At 40.8% G+C, this 17,633-nt stretch overlaps 1 protein-coding gene across 1 annotated transcript; it reads left to right on the forward strand.

Moving 5' to 3' along the window:
- Positions 1–1,694: 1,694 nt before the first annotated feature.
- LOC133272253 (putative lysosomal acid lipase/cholesteryl ester hydrolase) lies at positions 1,695–15,676 on the forward strand. Its single transcript, XM_061459211.1, has 9 exons — positions 1,695–2,086; positions 3,904–4,024; positions 7,804–8,002; positions 8,365–8,474; positions 9,109–9,245; positions 10,680–10,826; positions 11,928–11,999; positions 13,041–13,112; positions 13,708–15,676. Exons 1-9 carry the CDS (start codon positions 1,982–1,984, stop codon positions 13,939–13,941), a joined length of 1,197 nt encoding a protein of 398 aa, XP_061315195.1. The 5' UTR covers positions 1,695–1,981; the 3' UTR covers positions 13,942–15,676.
- Positions 15,677–17,633: the final 1,957 nt, after the last annotated feature.

Genomic DNA, 17,633 nt, shown 5'->3' on the forward strand with positions numbered 1-17,633 from the left:
CCACCTTGGCATCATGTTCCTGCCAAGAAAGGATGCCAGTGGTTGATGACTGTTGGTGTTGCTCCCTCAGCAGCCTGAAGCTGATCTGAATGCCCAGAGGAGCAATCTTTAGAGGAAGGAATAGAAACTAAAGGAGTTTACGTGTGTGCATATGTGCATAACAATTTTAACCACAATATTACTATTATTGTGTCATTTTCTGTATATAAGTCCTTTAACTGCATTATTACTAGCCCAGCAAAACAATTGTCTGAAATTCAGATTTCATTATTAAAGTAATGTAAATGAACTATACCATAATAAATGACAGGTTCACCTCTAATATCCTATTTTATGCTGTTTCAATTTAGCCTAATTTAGCATGTAATTACTATGTTGGACAGCAGCAGTTGTGGCATTTTATAACTTGGGTTTTGCCTAGGGGGGAAGGGTACCTTGTAATTAATTTGACAGAAAACCCAAGTGAATCACGGAGCAATATTTTTGCTACCCAAGTTCTTTAAAATCACGTCCCAAAGAAATGGAATCCAGGAATGCAAACGGTTGCATAGTGTCATGTCACTTGTATCAACTCATGTATCCATATATCAAAACAAGGGGATGTTATGAAAGCTTCATTTAAAATCTTAATGCTTTCTAAATAAACAGAAAATTTCTGTTCTTGACACGTTCTTGCTTTACCACTGTGTATTTTGTGTCAGGTTTCTGTATTATTCTGAGGATATTACTCGGGACCTGCACCTAGTAACATGAATATTTATATTACAGGATTGAATTTGGTCCAAGTTTTTGCAAGCCTGGTCACACATCCCCTGACCACAGACACGCTTCTCTGGGAGATTACAGTATGCAATGCCATGCCAATTAGTTGCCCCAGTGCATGAAGGTAAAGCAGGTTTGCAAGCAGCTGTGACAATAATCCTGCTGGAACTGTGTGCCTGCATGTAATTTAAGCCCATCTGTATTAGATTTGATGTATTTTGACTCTGCTCAAAGATGATAGATAGATGACAGATAGATAATCTATTTGCGGAAGGACAACAGTGATTGCTGACAACGCTTTATAGTCCTGACAAAGGACCGGCTCTTCCCGACACTGTGGAGGCGTTCCCGGGGATGCTCCCGCTGCGGAGAGAGGCCGTGGGAGACGAGGCTACACCTCTTCCTTCCTGCCGCTGTTTTCGCCCATGAGACCGCCGCAGGCTCTGCGGCGCGATCGAGGCAGGGCGGCACTGTGAAGATTCCGGAGACTTCGGATGGGGAGCACACGCACACGCACACGAAGGGGAGGGCTGGGAAGCAAAAACCGCGGGCGCCGTTCTCAGGCCTGACAAACTTCTGACAATGGAGCCCGCGGCGCCGGGGACGCCCACACAGGGATTACTTGAGGAACGCTGGAACACACCGGCTCCGGCAGCTCAAGGCCGCGTACCCTCGGCCCGCCGGCACGGAGCAGCAGCAGCTGCCCACGGCCGGGTTTCCGCCCCTCGGGCGCTGCAGGGAGGCCCCTGCCCTGACGCCGCCGATAGGCCGCGCTGTACGGCCTGAGCTGCGCCGCCGGCCTAGCGCCCTCCTGCCGCCTCACCGCGCCGCGCTAACCGCGCCGGGAGCGGCGGGGCGGGAGCGGGGGGGGGCAGGCAGGTCGGTCCCGGCGCAGCAGCAGGTCTCTGTGGGGCAGCAGCCACCCTGAGGGGAGGCGCGAAGCGGCGCAGGACACACCCGGGCGCCCAGCGCGGCCGCGCCTGTTCAGCCGAGGGCTCGCTGCTGCCGCCCCGCCGCTGACACGAGCGCGACCGGCCCTGTTCTCGCTCTGTCAGCCGGGCAGTAGCCCCCGCCCCTGTGACGCCGTCTCGTGCCGGCCACTGGGCCCGGCGGAGGCTGCACATAAGGCTTTGCGGGGCCCGCTCGCTGCTGCATCAACGCCGAGTTGTGCTTCGCTGTTACGGCGAGCCGGGGCCTCTCGCTTTACCGCAGAGCCAGGATGCGGGGACTGGTGGTCGCTGTTCTTCTGTTGCAGAGCATCGCCGGCTCGGGCGCATTCGCCAGAGGGAGGAGGAACGTGGACCCCGAAACGAACATGAACATTGTGAGTGGCGCGCCCGTGAGGAAAGCGTGCCCGACGCGTGCCCAGCGCTGTTCCGTGGGTGCGGACGCGGGTGTAACAGGGCGAGGCGAGGGGTCGGGAGCAGAGGGGCGTCCGGGCGGTCTGAGGACCTTCCGCGGCTTCGGGGCCGCACACTCAGTCCCTTCCCCCGTCGCAGCCGCAGTGAGACCCCGGGGACTGCAGCCACAGGCCAGCGGTCAGCTGGCTGCTGCTTCGGCCCTCTGCTAGATGTCGTCTTTCGCTTCTCCTCCTTCCAGATCCTTCGTGGTCCCTTGCTGCCTGTACAGATATTTGTGTCACACATTTTCTGATCCAGATCTGTCAGGACACTCTTAACTGCTACAGAAGTCCATGCTTACGAAGCATACTTGAGCTACTAGCACAGTGTTGCAGTGTTCTTACCCACAACTGTCTTCATTCCCATTTAGCATTTACTCTCTTAACTTTATTCTTCTTTTGCTGCACCAGCCAACTCGAGAAAAAGTTTGCTGTTTGTAATTGGTATTAGTTGCTCTTTCCTCTGCCCCATCTAAACTGTGCCGTATCTTCACATGTGCAAGAAGGTACTTCAGGCTGTAAATGCTTGAGGTCTGTAAGGAAAGAAGTGCTTGAGTTGTCAATATCATCTAAATATCATTTTGAGGTTTGAAAATAGTCATTTAGTCTAAGGCTAGTAGCATTTGAATGAAATATAGCCTTAAAATAATTTTGGAATGTTAATGTTGTGGGTGATTAAAGATATATTTGAAAGAAATAGCATGTTTATTTAAATGCTCCTTCTCTCCTTGCTCAGCAGCCTAAGAGTAGAACTACAGAAATGTCTGGCATTCCTTAAGTTTTCTCAAGGCACAGTTGGTGTCATAAAACCTATTAAGTAGCAAGTTCTTTGTCCTAATGGAATTGCATTGAATGAAAATAACGTAAAGCCCAAGACATAAGAGATAGGGGATAAACCTATTAATGAAATCATAGTGTTAAAGAAGTGTGGGTTTTTTATTTTTTCTATTATTATTGCCTTGTTTGGCTTGTCAGCAAAGTAAAATCTCTGTAACAGGAATAAGGTTTGAGGAGAAAGGTGAGTTAGAAATGGCACATGAAACTACAAGCTGAAGTGACAATGTCAGCAGCTGGCACATGTGAAAAGCATGACGGTAATATTTTAAAGCTGCTGTTTTAAAAGAAAGCTGTTTGTGGCTCATTTCAGCACATTGCCTAAACATGACTGTGTCCTGTGTATAACAGAGAATTCAATATAAAGTTCAGATGTAAATCCAGAATGGTTTTGAAGAAGCCTTTCCCTTCAGGAGAGAGTACTCTTCTCTCCTTCTCTTCCGTATGCCAGTGTGGTGCCAGTGGCTTTCTGCTCTCCTCACTTGTTTGTTACTGGAAGTTTCTGCATTCCTTGAGAGCAGACAGTTTTGATTTTTGTCTGCCAGATCTGCTTTGTGGTGTTTTGTTCTCTTATCTCCTTTCCAACACTTCAATAGGCTTTCTCAGTGTAAGCAGCAGGTGAGTAACTAACCTGACAGTAGACAGGGACAGGTTAGGGAGTCTCCCTAAATTCCCTGGTAAAGTCTGTGCTCTGGGTAGTTCCTGATTGCATACTGGCACAGTCCGTAAGAAAACCTGTCTGCATTGAATAGGTGGGCAGATTCCTACCACAGACTAATTTCACATCCCATCTTCAGAAGGAACCCAGAGTACTTTGTGCATGTTAATGAACTTAGGAGGACTTTGACTCCAAAGTGGTTTCTTTTCTTTCTTCTCTGACTCCCAAGTGGTTTCTTTTTTTTCTTCAGAGTCAAATTATTACTTTCAGAGGATACCCTAGTGAGGAGTACGAAGTGACAACAGAAGATGGATATATCCTTTCCATTAACAGAATTCCTTATGGAAGAAAAGACTATGAAAGGAGTAAAGGTAAGATTTATTTCTGCTTGGAAAAGTGAAGAGTCATAAAAAAGCTGTCTTTGATTTATAAAACTTTTCTCCTGCAATAATTCAGAAAAGGTTTAAAGACCATATGACGTATACAATTAGCATGTTTTACTGGTGAGTCTTACAGCCAAATAGTAGGCATATGTAGAGTGACTAGAGTAAAGGAAGGGAGAAGGAGTGAGAAAGTTGTATTTTCCTGGCATTGCCTTTATGTGACATTAATGCAAGCCTTTCATTGTTGTTTTATATTTATCTTTTTTGTTTGTTTTTTTAGGGTTTGAGCAGCCTGAATTTTCTAGGAAGTGGAAAGTAAAGGTTGAGATTTGTTGTGTTTTTGAAGGCATAAAGTGTCTTGGAAAGAGATTGATTGTAAAATTGTTGTGTTATTTCAAACCCCATTTTAAAAAATGCTTCTTTATAGGAAATAAGTTTGTAAAAAATGCCTGACCATTTTCAGAAGTAGGGGCAGTGCCTTTTTTGGTTAAATATAAGTGAACTGCAGGAGTTCCCACTGGAATGTTCACAAAATAATTACTGTCTGATTTCTGCATAAGAATTCATTCGTTGATGAAATGAAACTGAAACTGCCTTTGCAATAAGGTACATCCAGACCAATAGTATGTACTACTGGGGTGTCATATTTTATATATCTACTTAAGCTTATTTAAACAATATCAGAATCATAGAATCATAATATTTTGGGTTGGAAGGGACCTGCAAATGTCATCTAGTCCAACCTCCCTGCAATGAGCAGGGATGAGATAAAATCCTTTCAGAGCATCTTGAGTACAATACATGTGAAAATATATTGCAAACTGAGATAAGTAACAGGTAGTTGACAAGAGTTGGCCCAGACTGAATTGTTTCATGGATGTGATTTGATGGGAGACTAGGAGGAGCATTGGCATGTGCTGCCAGAGCACTGTTAAAAGCTGTACGACCGTGAAAGCTGGAAGGTGCATGGAAGGAATGCACAGGGTGTAGAAGTGAGGAGGTAGGGGATAAAAAGGATAGGGGGAATGTAAGCCAAAACTTAAGAAAGGCAAAGGGTTTTGTGAGGGCTGAATGATGGAATGCTTTCAAAGTGAGACTAAGGTAGAAGAGGAGAGACATACAGCCTTTGGCTTGCTATCCTCATACAATATCTGTGGAACTAACAGTGTATTTGAGCAGCAGTGGCTGAATTTGGTATCAAGTCTTGTCATCACCCCTTATAAATGATCCTTTAGACAATTGCATGCATACAACAGCAATAGCCTGTTTGTATAGAAATTGCGTATCCTGAGGACTGCTTCAGGACCCTTTCGACTGAAAAAAGCTAGGATGAGAGGTAAAAACATGGAGCTCAAAAGAAATCAGTGATTGCCCTGTAGCCCTATGTGTGAACAAGACTTGTGGAAAACTGCTCTCATCTGCCAGTGGCCAAGCAACAGTCTCCCTGACCTTATCTGTTGGTTTTGTATGAGTTAGGATGTTTGCACTGTGCACTGTTTCTCACAAGGTGGTTTTATGAAGATCAGTGCATGGATGAGACTGCTCAAACCTGGCAGGTGTCTTTGACTTAAGAATTGCAGGGAAGCCCAGAGGTAAAAGACAGGCTGCCTTTGTACCTGTTGATCTTGTCAAATCCTTCAATGACATAAGCAAACAGAAGTTTTCCTGACCTGTGGGAATTCTCCACATTCCCCTTGCCACACCCTCGACCCCAAGTTCATGTTTTGCAAAGTGCTTTGATTTTGAAAACAAGGGTTATTGAGCACATTTGGGGAAGTATGATCTCCTAGAAGAATGAAGATTTCAAAGTTCATGTTGATCTTAAGTTTTTATAGACTTGGTATCTTTTCTCAGAAAGATACCAATGGTGTGTTACTGCTGACTCAGCGTATATATGCCATAATTCTTCTTTTGCAATACCTGCATAATGTGAATGGGATCCCTTGGAATTATGCATCACATGATGTTTTGCTTTAGTTTTCCCCGCATAATATGCGTAAGAAGGGCATGGAGATAAATCTGTCTTCAACTTCTTGGGGGTGTAGTGAAGAGAACAAAATGTTCTACCATTGAAAGGGTAGTTTAAGGACCTACCTTTCTTATTTCCCCTCTGGGAGTTTTAGGATTAAAGGTGATACACAAAATTATTATTGTGCAAGTCAGTTTGTTGTATGATTATGTAATTCATGTGCAAATCTGGTGACTGCTTGGTAAAGTGAAAAAAGAACTGGCAGAAACTGAAGGCTAATAGAGAACAGAATTGAAGCATTAAAGAAGTTAAGCAGTTTTCCCCTTCCTACATTATGAAACATGCAAATAGCAGCCTGACGAAAGCCAGTTCTTCAAAAAGTGGGAAGTTCATTGATCTGAGTTTAATAAAAGGGAAGAAGGTATCACAGCTAAAAGGGAACATTAACTGAAAACAAATTTAATGTTAGGCTTGAAAATCTTGCACACTGTTCATAAGGCAATGAAGTATTACTGCAGCAAACAGTTGTGTTGAACTCTGCTGTCTCCAGTGCCACTTCAGCACTGATGGAGATTTGCTCTGGTTGCAGGGACAGTGTGCCACATGTTTTTTTAAGAAAATGGAAAAAGCAGGCACTGAATAGGTTTGTGATCAAAGGTATACAGGTTCCTAGGAGGGAGGAATATTGCTTATTTGGATTTTGTAACTCGCAGGAAACATTTATGTACATGACCCAGAATGGAGAGTATAGGTGACTGAATGGTTGTGATTTGGCTGCTTCTGCTAAAAGATCCAAGCCTATATTATCAATGGAGGAAGTACCGCGTGATTTAGTATTGTAGTAGAATGATGTGTCATTGGAGGAGGTAATTCCTGAGTAATCTCTGGCACTGAACTAAAGTTACTGTGATATCAGATTTCAGTTATTAAAGCAGAAAAAACGCCCAAAATACCTGTGCTACTGCAAGACCAAAGAGGTCTTTGTATTTTCTGAAGGTAAGACGCTTTCTAAGGGATTATGTGTTAGCTTAGCTTATTTATGTAGAAGCAGGTATCATCTTTTTTTTATTAATTTATTTTTTTAATATGTATTCCACATAAGGATGTCATTTCCCTTTTCATGATGGGGAAGTCAGGTTTTGTTTATTCTACCTGGGTGTTGATTGTGGGTTTTTTTAACTATTTAAGTCAAGGGGAGAAAGTCCTTTGAAATATTGATTCACCTGTAGGCTCTGCCAGAGCTTTGGTAATGGAAATGAGTTGCATAGAGGTAGTATCAGTACCAGCTGCAGAGATTTCCACAGCCCAGCAGCTAGTTTGTCATTGTCTTGACTGGAAAACAAAGATCTCAGTAGTACATATATGGGAATGTCTTCTCCAGGTTTAGGGGCAAGGCAAGAGTCATAAATAGTTTAGTGGTGTCTGTTTGGGGCACTTTGAGTATTTGTGGTCTTGAAACAGTTGTAAAGGGTACTTGTATTTTTCCTGTAGCTCCCACTTTTCTCATGTTTGCTTGTTGCATATCTGCTGTCTGTTTTGAACTTCAAGGACTCTTTTGCTCTAGTTAGAAAACTAACAAGTGGCTAGTTTAAAATTCTTAATGATAAAAAGTAGCTTCTTGTGAAAGCACATGATTCATGGCACTATGAATAATATATGAATTGTTAGTAGACTAAGTCAAGTAGATTAAATATTCAAAGTCCAAATCTAAAGTAGGCTTTCAATAACTCACTTAAATTATTCTTAGGCATTCAGTTACAAGTGAACAGGAAGGTATGATAAATGCATTATTTTTCAGGTCCAAGGCCTGCCGTGTTTCTGCAGCATGGTTTGCTTGCAGATGCCAGCAACTGGATCACAAACTTGGATTACAACAGCCTTGGCTTTATGCTGGCAGATTCTGGCTATGATGTATGGCTCGGAAACAGCAGAGGGAACACCTGGTCCAGAAAACACACACACTTCACAGTGAAGCAAGAAGAATTCTGGGTTTTCAGGTATCCTTGTCTTGCTAGGTTACTGCGTATGCTGTTTGCGAGCAGGCTTCTTTTCCTCTTTGGCCATCATCTTAGTTCAATCATATCGTGAATGTGCAAGGTATTTTTTTTCTGATCACATATGCTGTTACATATGCAGGGGCAGTAAAGGGGAGTTTCATGGTCAGTATAGTATCCTGAGACAGCCTGGTCAGTAGAATTTGCTTTTACCCGTGCTTGGTGTGTAGATGCAGTTCTGCTTCATGCAAAGGAAGCTTTTCTTTATGTCCAGACAACTGATCTGCAGTGCAGTAAAGCTTTGTGCAGCTGTTCCACACTGATAACTGTACTTACACAACTGACTTTTTGTCTTTGCTTTGTAGCTTTGATGAAATGGCTAAGTATGACATTCCAGCCTCAGTGGACTTTATTTTGAAGAAAACTGGCCAGGAACAAGTGTTTTATGTTGGTCATTCACAGGGCACCACAATGGGTATGTGAAGAGATGCATTTGTTAGAATATATTGTGTTTGAAGTTATATCAAGTTCCACATATGTGGTTTAATGATGAAAAAATAGGGCATTTGTAATCTACTGCTTCTGGGTTTTAGCTGCTTCCTGGAATAGTTGTCAACATTAAAATGAAAGACTTACTCTTTCTGTGTTTACTTAAAGTGGGAAGCTGCTGAAAAGATAAATTGAAGTCACAGGTAGCTACCAGTACAATTTTTATTAAAATAAATTGATGAACTGTGGATAATAAAATGAGAGTCATCAGATGTGTAGAATAAAGAATCCTATTTACAGAATACTTTGCTGTACATAAGACCTGGTTCAGGTGCTTTTAGACCTGCAGAGAGAAAGCGCTAGAAGAATGTTGGGTGAGTTAGCATGAATTTGTTTTTCAGAAGAAAACAATCCTTCTTATTTGCCTCATTTAATCTGTATTGTATAGTAACTAGATTAATTTGCAGTATCTAAACTCATCCTAAATAAAACAATCAAACCATTAATCTAAAAGTACTTTTGTGCACTTGCTGTTAGATTTTTATAGAATCATTGCCATGTAAAATTCCCTTCTAACTTGCACCATTGAGGTTTGTTAATTATTCTCTTGTTATTTACAGCTTTCATTGCTTTTTCAACTTTGCCACAGCTGGCTAAGAAAATCAAAATGTTCTTTGCCTTGGCACCAGTAGCTACAGTCAAGTTTGCCACTAGCCCTCTGGCAAAATTAGGAGTGTTTCCTGACCTGCTACTCAAGGTTTGTATTTTAGCATAAATGTTTTAAGCCAAACGGGGTGCCTCCCTTTCTAATTGAAAACAGCATAGCAAAGGCTTAATAGCTGTGATTAGAGAGTAACATATTTGACAAGAATACTGCCTAGTTTCTCCATAATAATGCTGTGGAAGTAAACAGTGACTTTTCTGGTTTTATACTGCATAATGAGACAATTTGCATCCATTTAAAGTAGTATTTTACAAGCTAATATGTGGAATAAACTATGTTTTTCCATGTTTCTAGAATTTCAGCTACAGAAATCACACGATTAATTAGTCAGTGTGTTTTAGAAGAATCACATGATAGCTTTAAATACAGAATACTTCTGAATTGTCATGAACTTTAACAGATTTGTTTCAAAATTAACCTTTAATATTGGAAGAGGATCCTTCAGAGGATGATTAAGAGCAGCAGCTTTATTTAGATGTTGTGAGTCATGCTCTGGAGGAGTTTTAGCTTTCCCAATAAGCCTCAAAGGGTATGTAGGCAGACTAGCAGGTTGCAGTGAGTGCCTGAAGTCAGACATTGTGAACACACCACTGTGTCATTTTTAACCATCACTTTTCTTTCCACCACCCATGGAGATTCCCACACAGAGCTGTTTGTTGTAGGAGATAACACCCGTCTCTAATGTTCCTTGTACAGATTTAAGTACATGTCTCTTTACATTATTAGTTCCCTGCTCCAAAGGCAGTTAACTTAAAAGCAGTACTAACAGCTGTAATTTCCTGTTCCTTGTGTAATGAACTTTGTCTAATGAGAGCAGTAGCTAATCAGTGCCTTCTGCAGATGTTCGTGTTGTGCTGAGGAACTTGATTCTCAGGGTGACTTGCAAAAAGGCTAGAGTGCAGAAGTATGTGACAGTGAGAAACCCATGGGTCAGTTTTATCTTTAAAGAGCTGTGTCACCTCTAAGGAAGTTCTCAGTGGGCCATTTTTAAATCCTTGGATGTTTTAAAAATGCCCATCAAGAGGAAGTGGCCGCCACAACTCATGTGACTTGTTTTTCTTACATGATTTGAAGAGAGGAAGTTACAGCTACAAAGCCATTAACATTAGTAGACACAGCTTAACATACTTTGATTCTGATGACAAGACAGTGTACAGTATTCTGTAAAATACTGAATTTAAAATTGATTTGGATTTGAGGTCAGGTTTGGAATTCTTGAAAGATTGTCCTAGTTCCCAGGTGCTTTTTGTGGGATTTAATGGACTGTATCATTTGGAGCAGAAGCACTAACCGTGACCTTCTGGATTGGACTGTAAACAAGGTTGATAAGGGGATAAATAATTTTCATGACACACCTGTCACCAGGGCAAATGGAAATAATTACCTTAAGAATGTTGTGGTAAGAAAACTAAACCCAACTCATTCTATGCAATTACATATTTGTCCTATGTTCTTGTTATTTTGTAGGACATGTTTGGAAAGAAGCAATTCCTCCCTCAGAATTTTTTGCTGAAGTGGCTTGCTACCCATGTTTGCACTCACAGAATACTTGATGACCTTTGCGGCAACCTGTTCTTTCTTCTGTGTGGTTTTAATGAGAGAAACTTGAATATGGTGTGTTCTAGTGGCTTTTAATAGCTAAGTTCTTGCGAACTTTAACATAGTATTAACTGTGTATTGCTGTACTGATTGTCCTTTACATGTAATTAGAAAACCCCTAATGCTGCCTTCATCATACTGAGTTTGGATTAGTATCTTTTCTTGGTATAGATAGTTGTGCAGTTATGACGGATAGAATTTACCTTTTAAAATGTTACTGGAAAGCTAAAATACATTATTTTTGATCTGCTGGCAAAGTGGGTAAAATAAATGATTTAATATGATGGTGCAAGTATTTAATTGCTTTTGCAATGAAGTGAGGAAGAAAGATCTAGTTTTCAACTATTTTCAGAGAACCGTTGAAGTTTTCTGTTCTTTTGGTGGACATGTGCGATTATTTTCTCTGGGACCAATTTCTGACCCTGATGATGGCTTCATCTGTGGTCTGAGTTCCAGAAGGCTTGTTCATAGAACTTGTTTTATTGTCTAAAAGCCAGTTAACAGAAATCAGTATGAGACCACCTTTCTTCACAATGCTTCTTAAAGCGTTTCTAACTCCCTGAAATCAGTAGAAGGTGGTATCAGTTTACCCAGAGGTGATTCTCTGTTTTTTTTATATCAAGGTGAAAGTGCATTTTTTGGATGTTTTCTTGCCCAGCACATGCAGTTTTCATGGTTTTAATGGTGGATAGTATTTTTTTTTTCTGCCAGGAATTAAGCTTCCCCTGGGTATTTGTACTTCTAAACTCAAAGTGTAAGAGGTTCTGAATCACTTTGGACTGACAGCTACTAGTTTAGATGTAGAGCAACAGAAGGTTTCTCTGGAGGTCCATCTAAATATTAGTTAATGTGCTCCCAATTCTTACAACACTAGCATTTTTTAAATATTATTAATATATGAAAGATGTTTAAGGGATATCATTATGAGATTTAAAGTTCTTTAGTTAATTGTCATTATTCCCCAGACATTTGAACTTTTTACCTCATCCATAGGTATGGTTCCAGTTAACTTTTGTTTATAGCAATTTTAAGAGGAGTGGAAAATTTTGTGTTGTTCAATAATGGGTAGAACTGCTGCACTATGAGGAGTAAACCATGTTAATTATCTTGTTGCAGAGTCGAGTGGATGTGTATTCAGCACACTGTCCTGCAGGGACATCTGTACAAAACATGATCCACTGGAGCCAGGTAGAGTTTCCAGAATCTAAAATGTCCATGGCTGTCTTGCTTATAGGATATTGATATATCTGATATTTAAACTGAATAAAATGCCAAAATATATATGCAGCATAGGCTGAGTGAAATTTTGGAACTACCAATTTTCAGAGTGACAGCTGTTCACTGATGATACTGACTTAAGGTGCCTCACCCCTTTTGTTTATTTCTTTGGAGATATGGTAACTGTAAGTACCTCAGGCCAACTATAAGTACATCAGGCCAACAAACAATACAATGGAAAAGCTAAATTCAGAGGGATGCTGTAACAAGTGTTTGCTCCCCTTTCAGCAAACCCTGGTTTGATTAAAAGTTATATTTTTAGCCAGTGAAAAGCATCAGGCATTCTGTTTTGTTCTCTTTTGCTTCATTTTATATTTTATTAGTATATTTTGAATTTCACCTTGTTGCACCATTTCATGACTCTGACATTATTGTGCCTGAAGCTTGCTCTGCGGGCTGACAAGAAAGAGAAGGCATTTGCCATGGAAGCTGTAGTCAGGGCTGCTTGTGATGTTGTAGCTCTTCAAATGTTGGCTCAGAAAAAAATTTGTGAAGATCTTTTCCCCCTTTTCCTCCCCACAAATTCCTGTTATTTAGACTTCTGTTTCTGAAAAATAATAGATGATAAATCATGCAGAGTAGATTTCTAAGAAAGCTTCATGCTGTGTTCATGTACCTTCAGACAGCAAGGTAAATATTTCAAAAGTAGGCATGGAGCTGCCACATCCTGACTTTGGATACACTGAAGTGTTTTCCTTAATCTTTCCTACTGGTGCTATGAAAGAGTGTGAAATCTTAAAGGACAAAGTCTAATGGTGGTGAATGTCAGTGTTTCCCACTCCTGTGATGCTGGGCAAAGCAGTGACACTTGTCCTTGTTAATATTTGGCATTTCACTGTTTCTTGTCTCAGTTTTCTCTGCCAGTTCTCCAGATTACCTACACTTTTTTTATTCCTGAGATAGAAGTGTTGCAGTTTTTCTTTGTATGTGTGAATATTTGTTTATTTCTAGGCTGTGAAGACTGGGGAACTCAAAGCTTATGACTGGGGAAGCAAGGCTGCAAATACAGCTCACTACAACCAGGTAGGCATCTTTTATGGATATGATTCTTTAGTGTCACAAAAAAACCTCCTAGGGCACTTCTCTGGGTGCTGTGTTCATGCTGCACGCTAAAGAGCCACCCAGTAACCAGACTGGAGACTTGCCTATTAACACGCACACACACACACACTCACACACACGTATTGCTGGTCTCCAGCCTGTTTAATCTCCATGTAGTTTTCAAATTGCTATGTGCAATACCGAAGATATTTTGCCCCTTGTTAAATTAGTGATAAGTAATATTGCAGTATGATACTTGCAGAGTAGCAGTCACTTTTAGTATTTGATTAGGGTCCAGAAATAACTTGAGTGGGGTGCATCTGAGACTTCTGCTACCCTACTGTCTTGTAAGCTCCTCAAAGCACATTGTTTACTGCTATGTGTGCTATAATATGGCAGGACTCTTGAGAATTATGTTTTCTGTTGAGTCTGAACTCCATCTCTAGCTGCCCAAGAGAGGAAGAGAAAATGAGAATCTGAGACATTCTTGAATTTGCTAGTATGTTACACTGCAATGTAGTATCACACTGGAGAGTTTTTCTGTCTAATGCTTTTGGTTTTGCTTTCCTTCACTCAGTCTACTCCCCCTTTCTACAAAATAAAAGAGATGACTGTACCAACTGCGGTGTGGACTGGTGGACATGACTGGCTGGCAGACCCAAAGGATGTTGCTATGCTGCTCACTCAAATCACAAACTTGGTTTACCACAAAAATATTCCAGAATGGGAACATTTGGATTTCATCTGGGGCCTTGATGCACCTTACCGCATGTATAATGAAATAATTAACATGATTAGGAAGTATATCTAAACTAACATGGTATTTCAGAGTCATAGCTCACCAGTCAAAGCTCACCAGAAATTCATCTTTTTGGAACATATGCTTTTCTGGCAGTAATGCTACATTGTTTATTTATGATGCATTTTTAAAATGCCAGCAATGACCACTGAATTAGATTCATATTTGGTTAGTTTTTTCTCAAATGTTATTTCTCTCTCCTGCATAAATCCTCACTGTACCCTGCTGATTTTGCACACACCAGCATGGTAATCGAAAAACAGCAGTGTGGCTTTGCAGAAAAGGAGTATGTCATGTGCATATAAATTTAGTGACATGTCTGAAAGACAAGTTAGTTCATCCAGCACCTCAGGTGCTTGACAGTTAAAGCAATAAATACTTTACTGTCCATAAAAGACACTGCCGTTTCTCAGTACATTGCCATTTCTGAATACCTGTCAGAAATACTCCTTGTACTGCAGTGACCCATTTGCTGCTGGTCCATTAAAAAGCACTTAATGACCTCATTATTTGAGCCATCACATACAACCTAGCTACATTAGATGATTTTCAATATTGCCCAGAAGAACTGCCATGAAACCAGAGAAGATCATCACTGTCAGTTGAAATCTACTGTTTTGGTAGTGATTAATTGCTGCATTTTTTCTTGATTTAATGCTGATGCCTTTCATGTTTCACATACCAGCTATGGATAAGGATCATTGCAGGAATCTGCAAGGGCAAGTAAAAAGAGAAGTAGCTGAAAGTAATACCACTTTCAGATAGCTTTGTCAGTAGGTTATGGCTTTCAAGGACAATGATACTTGTGTTTTGTTTTCTTTGCACTGACCACTAAAAAACAAGCTCCTCAGTATACTACTGATGAGGGAAGAGCCAAAGCATTAATTTTATAGCTTGAGTGACTTAATTTGCATGGACTTTTCCCTTTACTTATCTGCTGCTTTAAAGGTATGTTTACTTCTTAGCTTCTGGTGCTTGCCACTGTTGTGTTCAGGAACCACACAACATCCTGGTGAAGCCTGGCAGTATTAATGGCAGTCTCCATTTGTTTCACTTTCCACCTCAAAGGGTGACTAAGCCCCCCTTTAATGGGGGAAAGGAATCGCATCTGCTTTAAGGGTCTGACTTTGGAGCTGTGATTCTCTGTGGTATAGGTGCCTTGCTCTTTTCATTGATTATGCAGAAGACTTTGGCTCCTCTGAATTACACAAAAGTTCCATACCAAATGTAGATATGCAGACAACCTCCAGAGTCAGTTGCCTCAGTCCAGATCATCTCTGTGCCATGCTTGGATCCAACACAGATTTCTCTCAGTAATCCCAACAAGATAAAACCCCTTTTCAACATGGCGTAGAAAATAATGCATTTTAAACTGAGGCAAACTTTCTTTTTTTTTTTTAAAAAAAAAGAGCAAAACTATGCATAAGCCAAAAATTAGGTTGTTTGTGTGTTTTCTTTTTTTTTTTTTGTAGTTCCTAATTCAGACTCAGGGAATCCTCAGGCTTTGTTTAAGGAAAAAGTGATTCATGCTATTCCAGTTGTGATTCCTATCAGGGCCTCCAAGTTTGCTTTATATTTGTAGCAGCCATATTTGCTCCACCTTGCTGTGCTGAAAGGAAGTTTCTGTTGGAATCTAAAGTGGCTGACTTAGTGGTTGTGAGGGAATGTGATACAGCAAGAGCTGTGTGCATCGTGTTTGTTAAGCTTGAACTATTTCAATAAACAAGATTGCTGCTTGGAGTTCAGAGCGATGTGTTGTGTTTCACTTCTTGTTTCATGAATGCATGTGAATCTTTGGGACAGAATCCAGAAAGCTGTCTGTTTTTCACAACTATTCAGCCATAGAACAAGTACATTAAAATAAATAAAATCGCCAAGTAAGCTTGCATTTTACTTGGGTCCTGAAAGAGGCTTTTACTAAGCCTAAAAGGACTCTAATGTTGTTTTGGGGGGACTTCTCCAAGACATTTAAGTAAGGTACCAATTGTAAATACTCACAATGCAGAGACACTTTCTAACCTTTCAAACCACTGACATGGTGGAAAGCATCTTGTATCCCATTCTTAAACTTTGGGTAACTGGGTTGCTTAACAGACTGGTAATTTCATAAATAGCATTTAACCACATAGTAAAGCAGGGAGCTAATCTCTGCCATGGTATGCTTGACCCAGCTTTTGACTTTTGTCATCTTCAATCATAAACGTGTTCAGGTTGTAAAGTCTGTATACAGCAGATGTGCAGTCAAAAAAGCAAGTGTGTTAAATTCTATGTGTTGTCAGCTTTGCATGCAGGTGAGTTCCTTGTGTGCCTGGAAATATAGCCAGAATAGTGGAAACTTTTCACAAAAGCCATTGTGGAGTTTTGCTGGAGCAGGGGTGGCTATGGGAATGGTCAGCTGTTGTGCTCTCCCTGGCTTGCTAAAATTACAAGCACTGTGTGACACAAACTTGGAGAGGTGTCAGTGAAAAGAAGTGTGCAAAATAAGACACCCCAAACATCTTTTTGGAGGAGAGAATCTCGGTGTAATAAGAATGAGCAGTAATGGATGGTGCATCTTTCAAAGCAGATCTTACATGCTTAGTGTGTGGTCTGTAGACATCTTTGTGTTACAGGTATATATATATGATGTTGAATGTTGGCTGAATGTCAGCTTTGAATAATAAAAAGTGCACTGGCATAACAGAGGGCATCAGACCCCTTCTGCTGACTTGGTCTCAGCATTTAGTGATGTGATCAAACTATGCCAGAAAGCCAGAAGACAGTAGTCCCCGTTCAGCTGATGGATTGCCAGGCTCACAGGCCTGTGTATGTCTGAAGTGAGTGCATGATCCAGGGCTTTGGCTTAGAGATGTACACCACAACCGGGCATACAAGGATTACACAGACATAACATTGCTTTGTCCACTTGAGCTTGGAACTTGGAAAACTTTTTTTTTGGTGGTCATCTGCAAATATATTCACACCATTCATTTTGTGCAGAAGGCCTAAGGATGGTAGAATGCATGTGTGTCTGTTGGTGCTACGTACTGAATGATGTACTAGCTCGATGCAGAGCATCTTTATGCTATTTAGTAATTCTGTAGATAGTGGTAACACTGACGAAAGTTTACACATCAACCGAAACAGCCTCGAAGTGCCTCAGAATAGGAAGAGATGACAAAAGAGCTCCTCCTCCCTTGAGCCCTGTAAGAGAAAAAGTGTTGCCAGCTTGGGAACAAAATAAACCAGTTTTCCATAAATTACTCTTTATGGTGAATGTGCCATTAAAAAAAAAAAAAAAGGAAACGTGAATAATATGAAAAGTTACAAATAGCTTTAATCTGTAAGGTATGAGAGATGGCTGCATGGGTTTTCTGGTATATAACAAAACATGGGTCTCAGTGGAAGATTTTCCTACGCTAAAGCACTTCCAATATCTTGTCCCTTTCTTTGAGATCTTACAAAACACAAAGTCATGCTGCAGCATTGCCCATCATGAGCATGCTAATAATGGCCTCTCTTCTGCAGTAGCCTATTTTCAAATAACTTTCTATGAGCAAAATCATTGAAATCATCAATTAAATAAAAGATTACCAAGGCTGGATAGACGGTACCAATTGGATAGACCTGGAACATGATTGCCTAAGTCTTATTTTCTAAGGATACTGGCCTGAAAAATGTCTGTATTGCATTCTGACTCTTTCAGAAATGATGCACATGTGCAG

Source organism: Pezoporus flaviventris, unplaced genomic scaffold (genome assembly GCF_033815535.1).
Source record: "Pezoporus flaviventris isolate CSIRO_AGI_PZ_B2104156 unplaced genomic scaffold, CSIRO_AGI_Pfla_v1 ptg000029l, whole genome shotgun sequence".
NCBI lineage: Eukaryota > Metazoa > Chordata > Aves > Psittaciformes > Psittacidae > Pezoporus > Pezoporus flaviventris.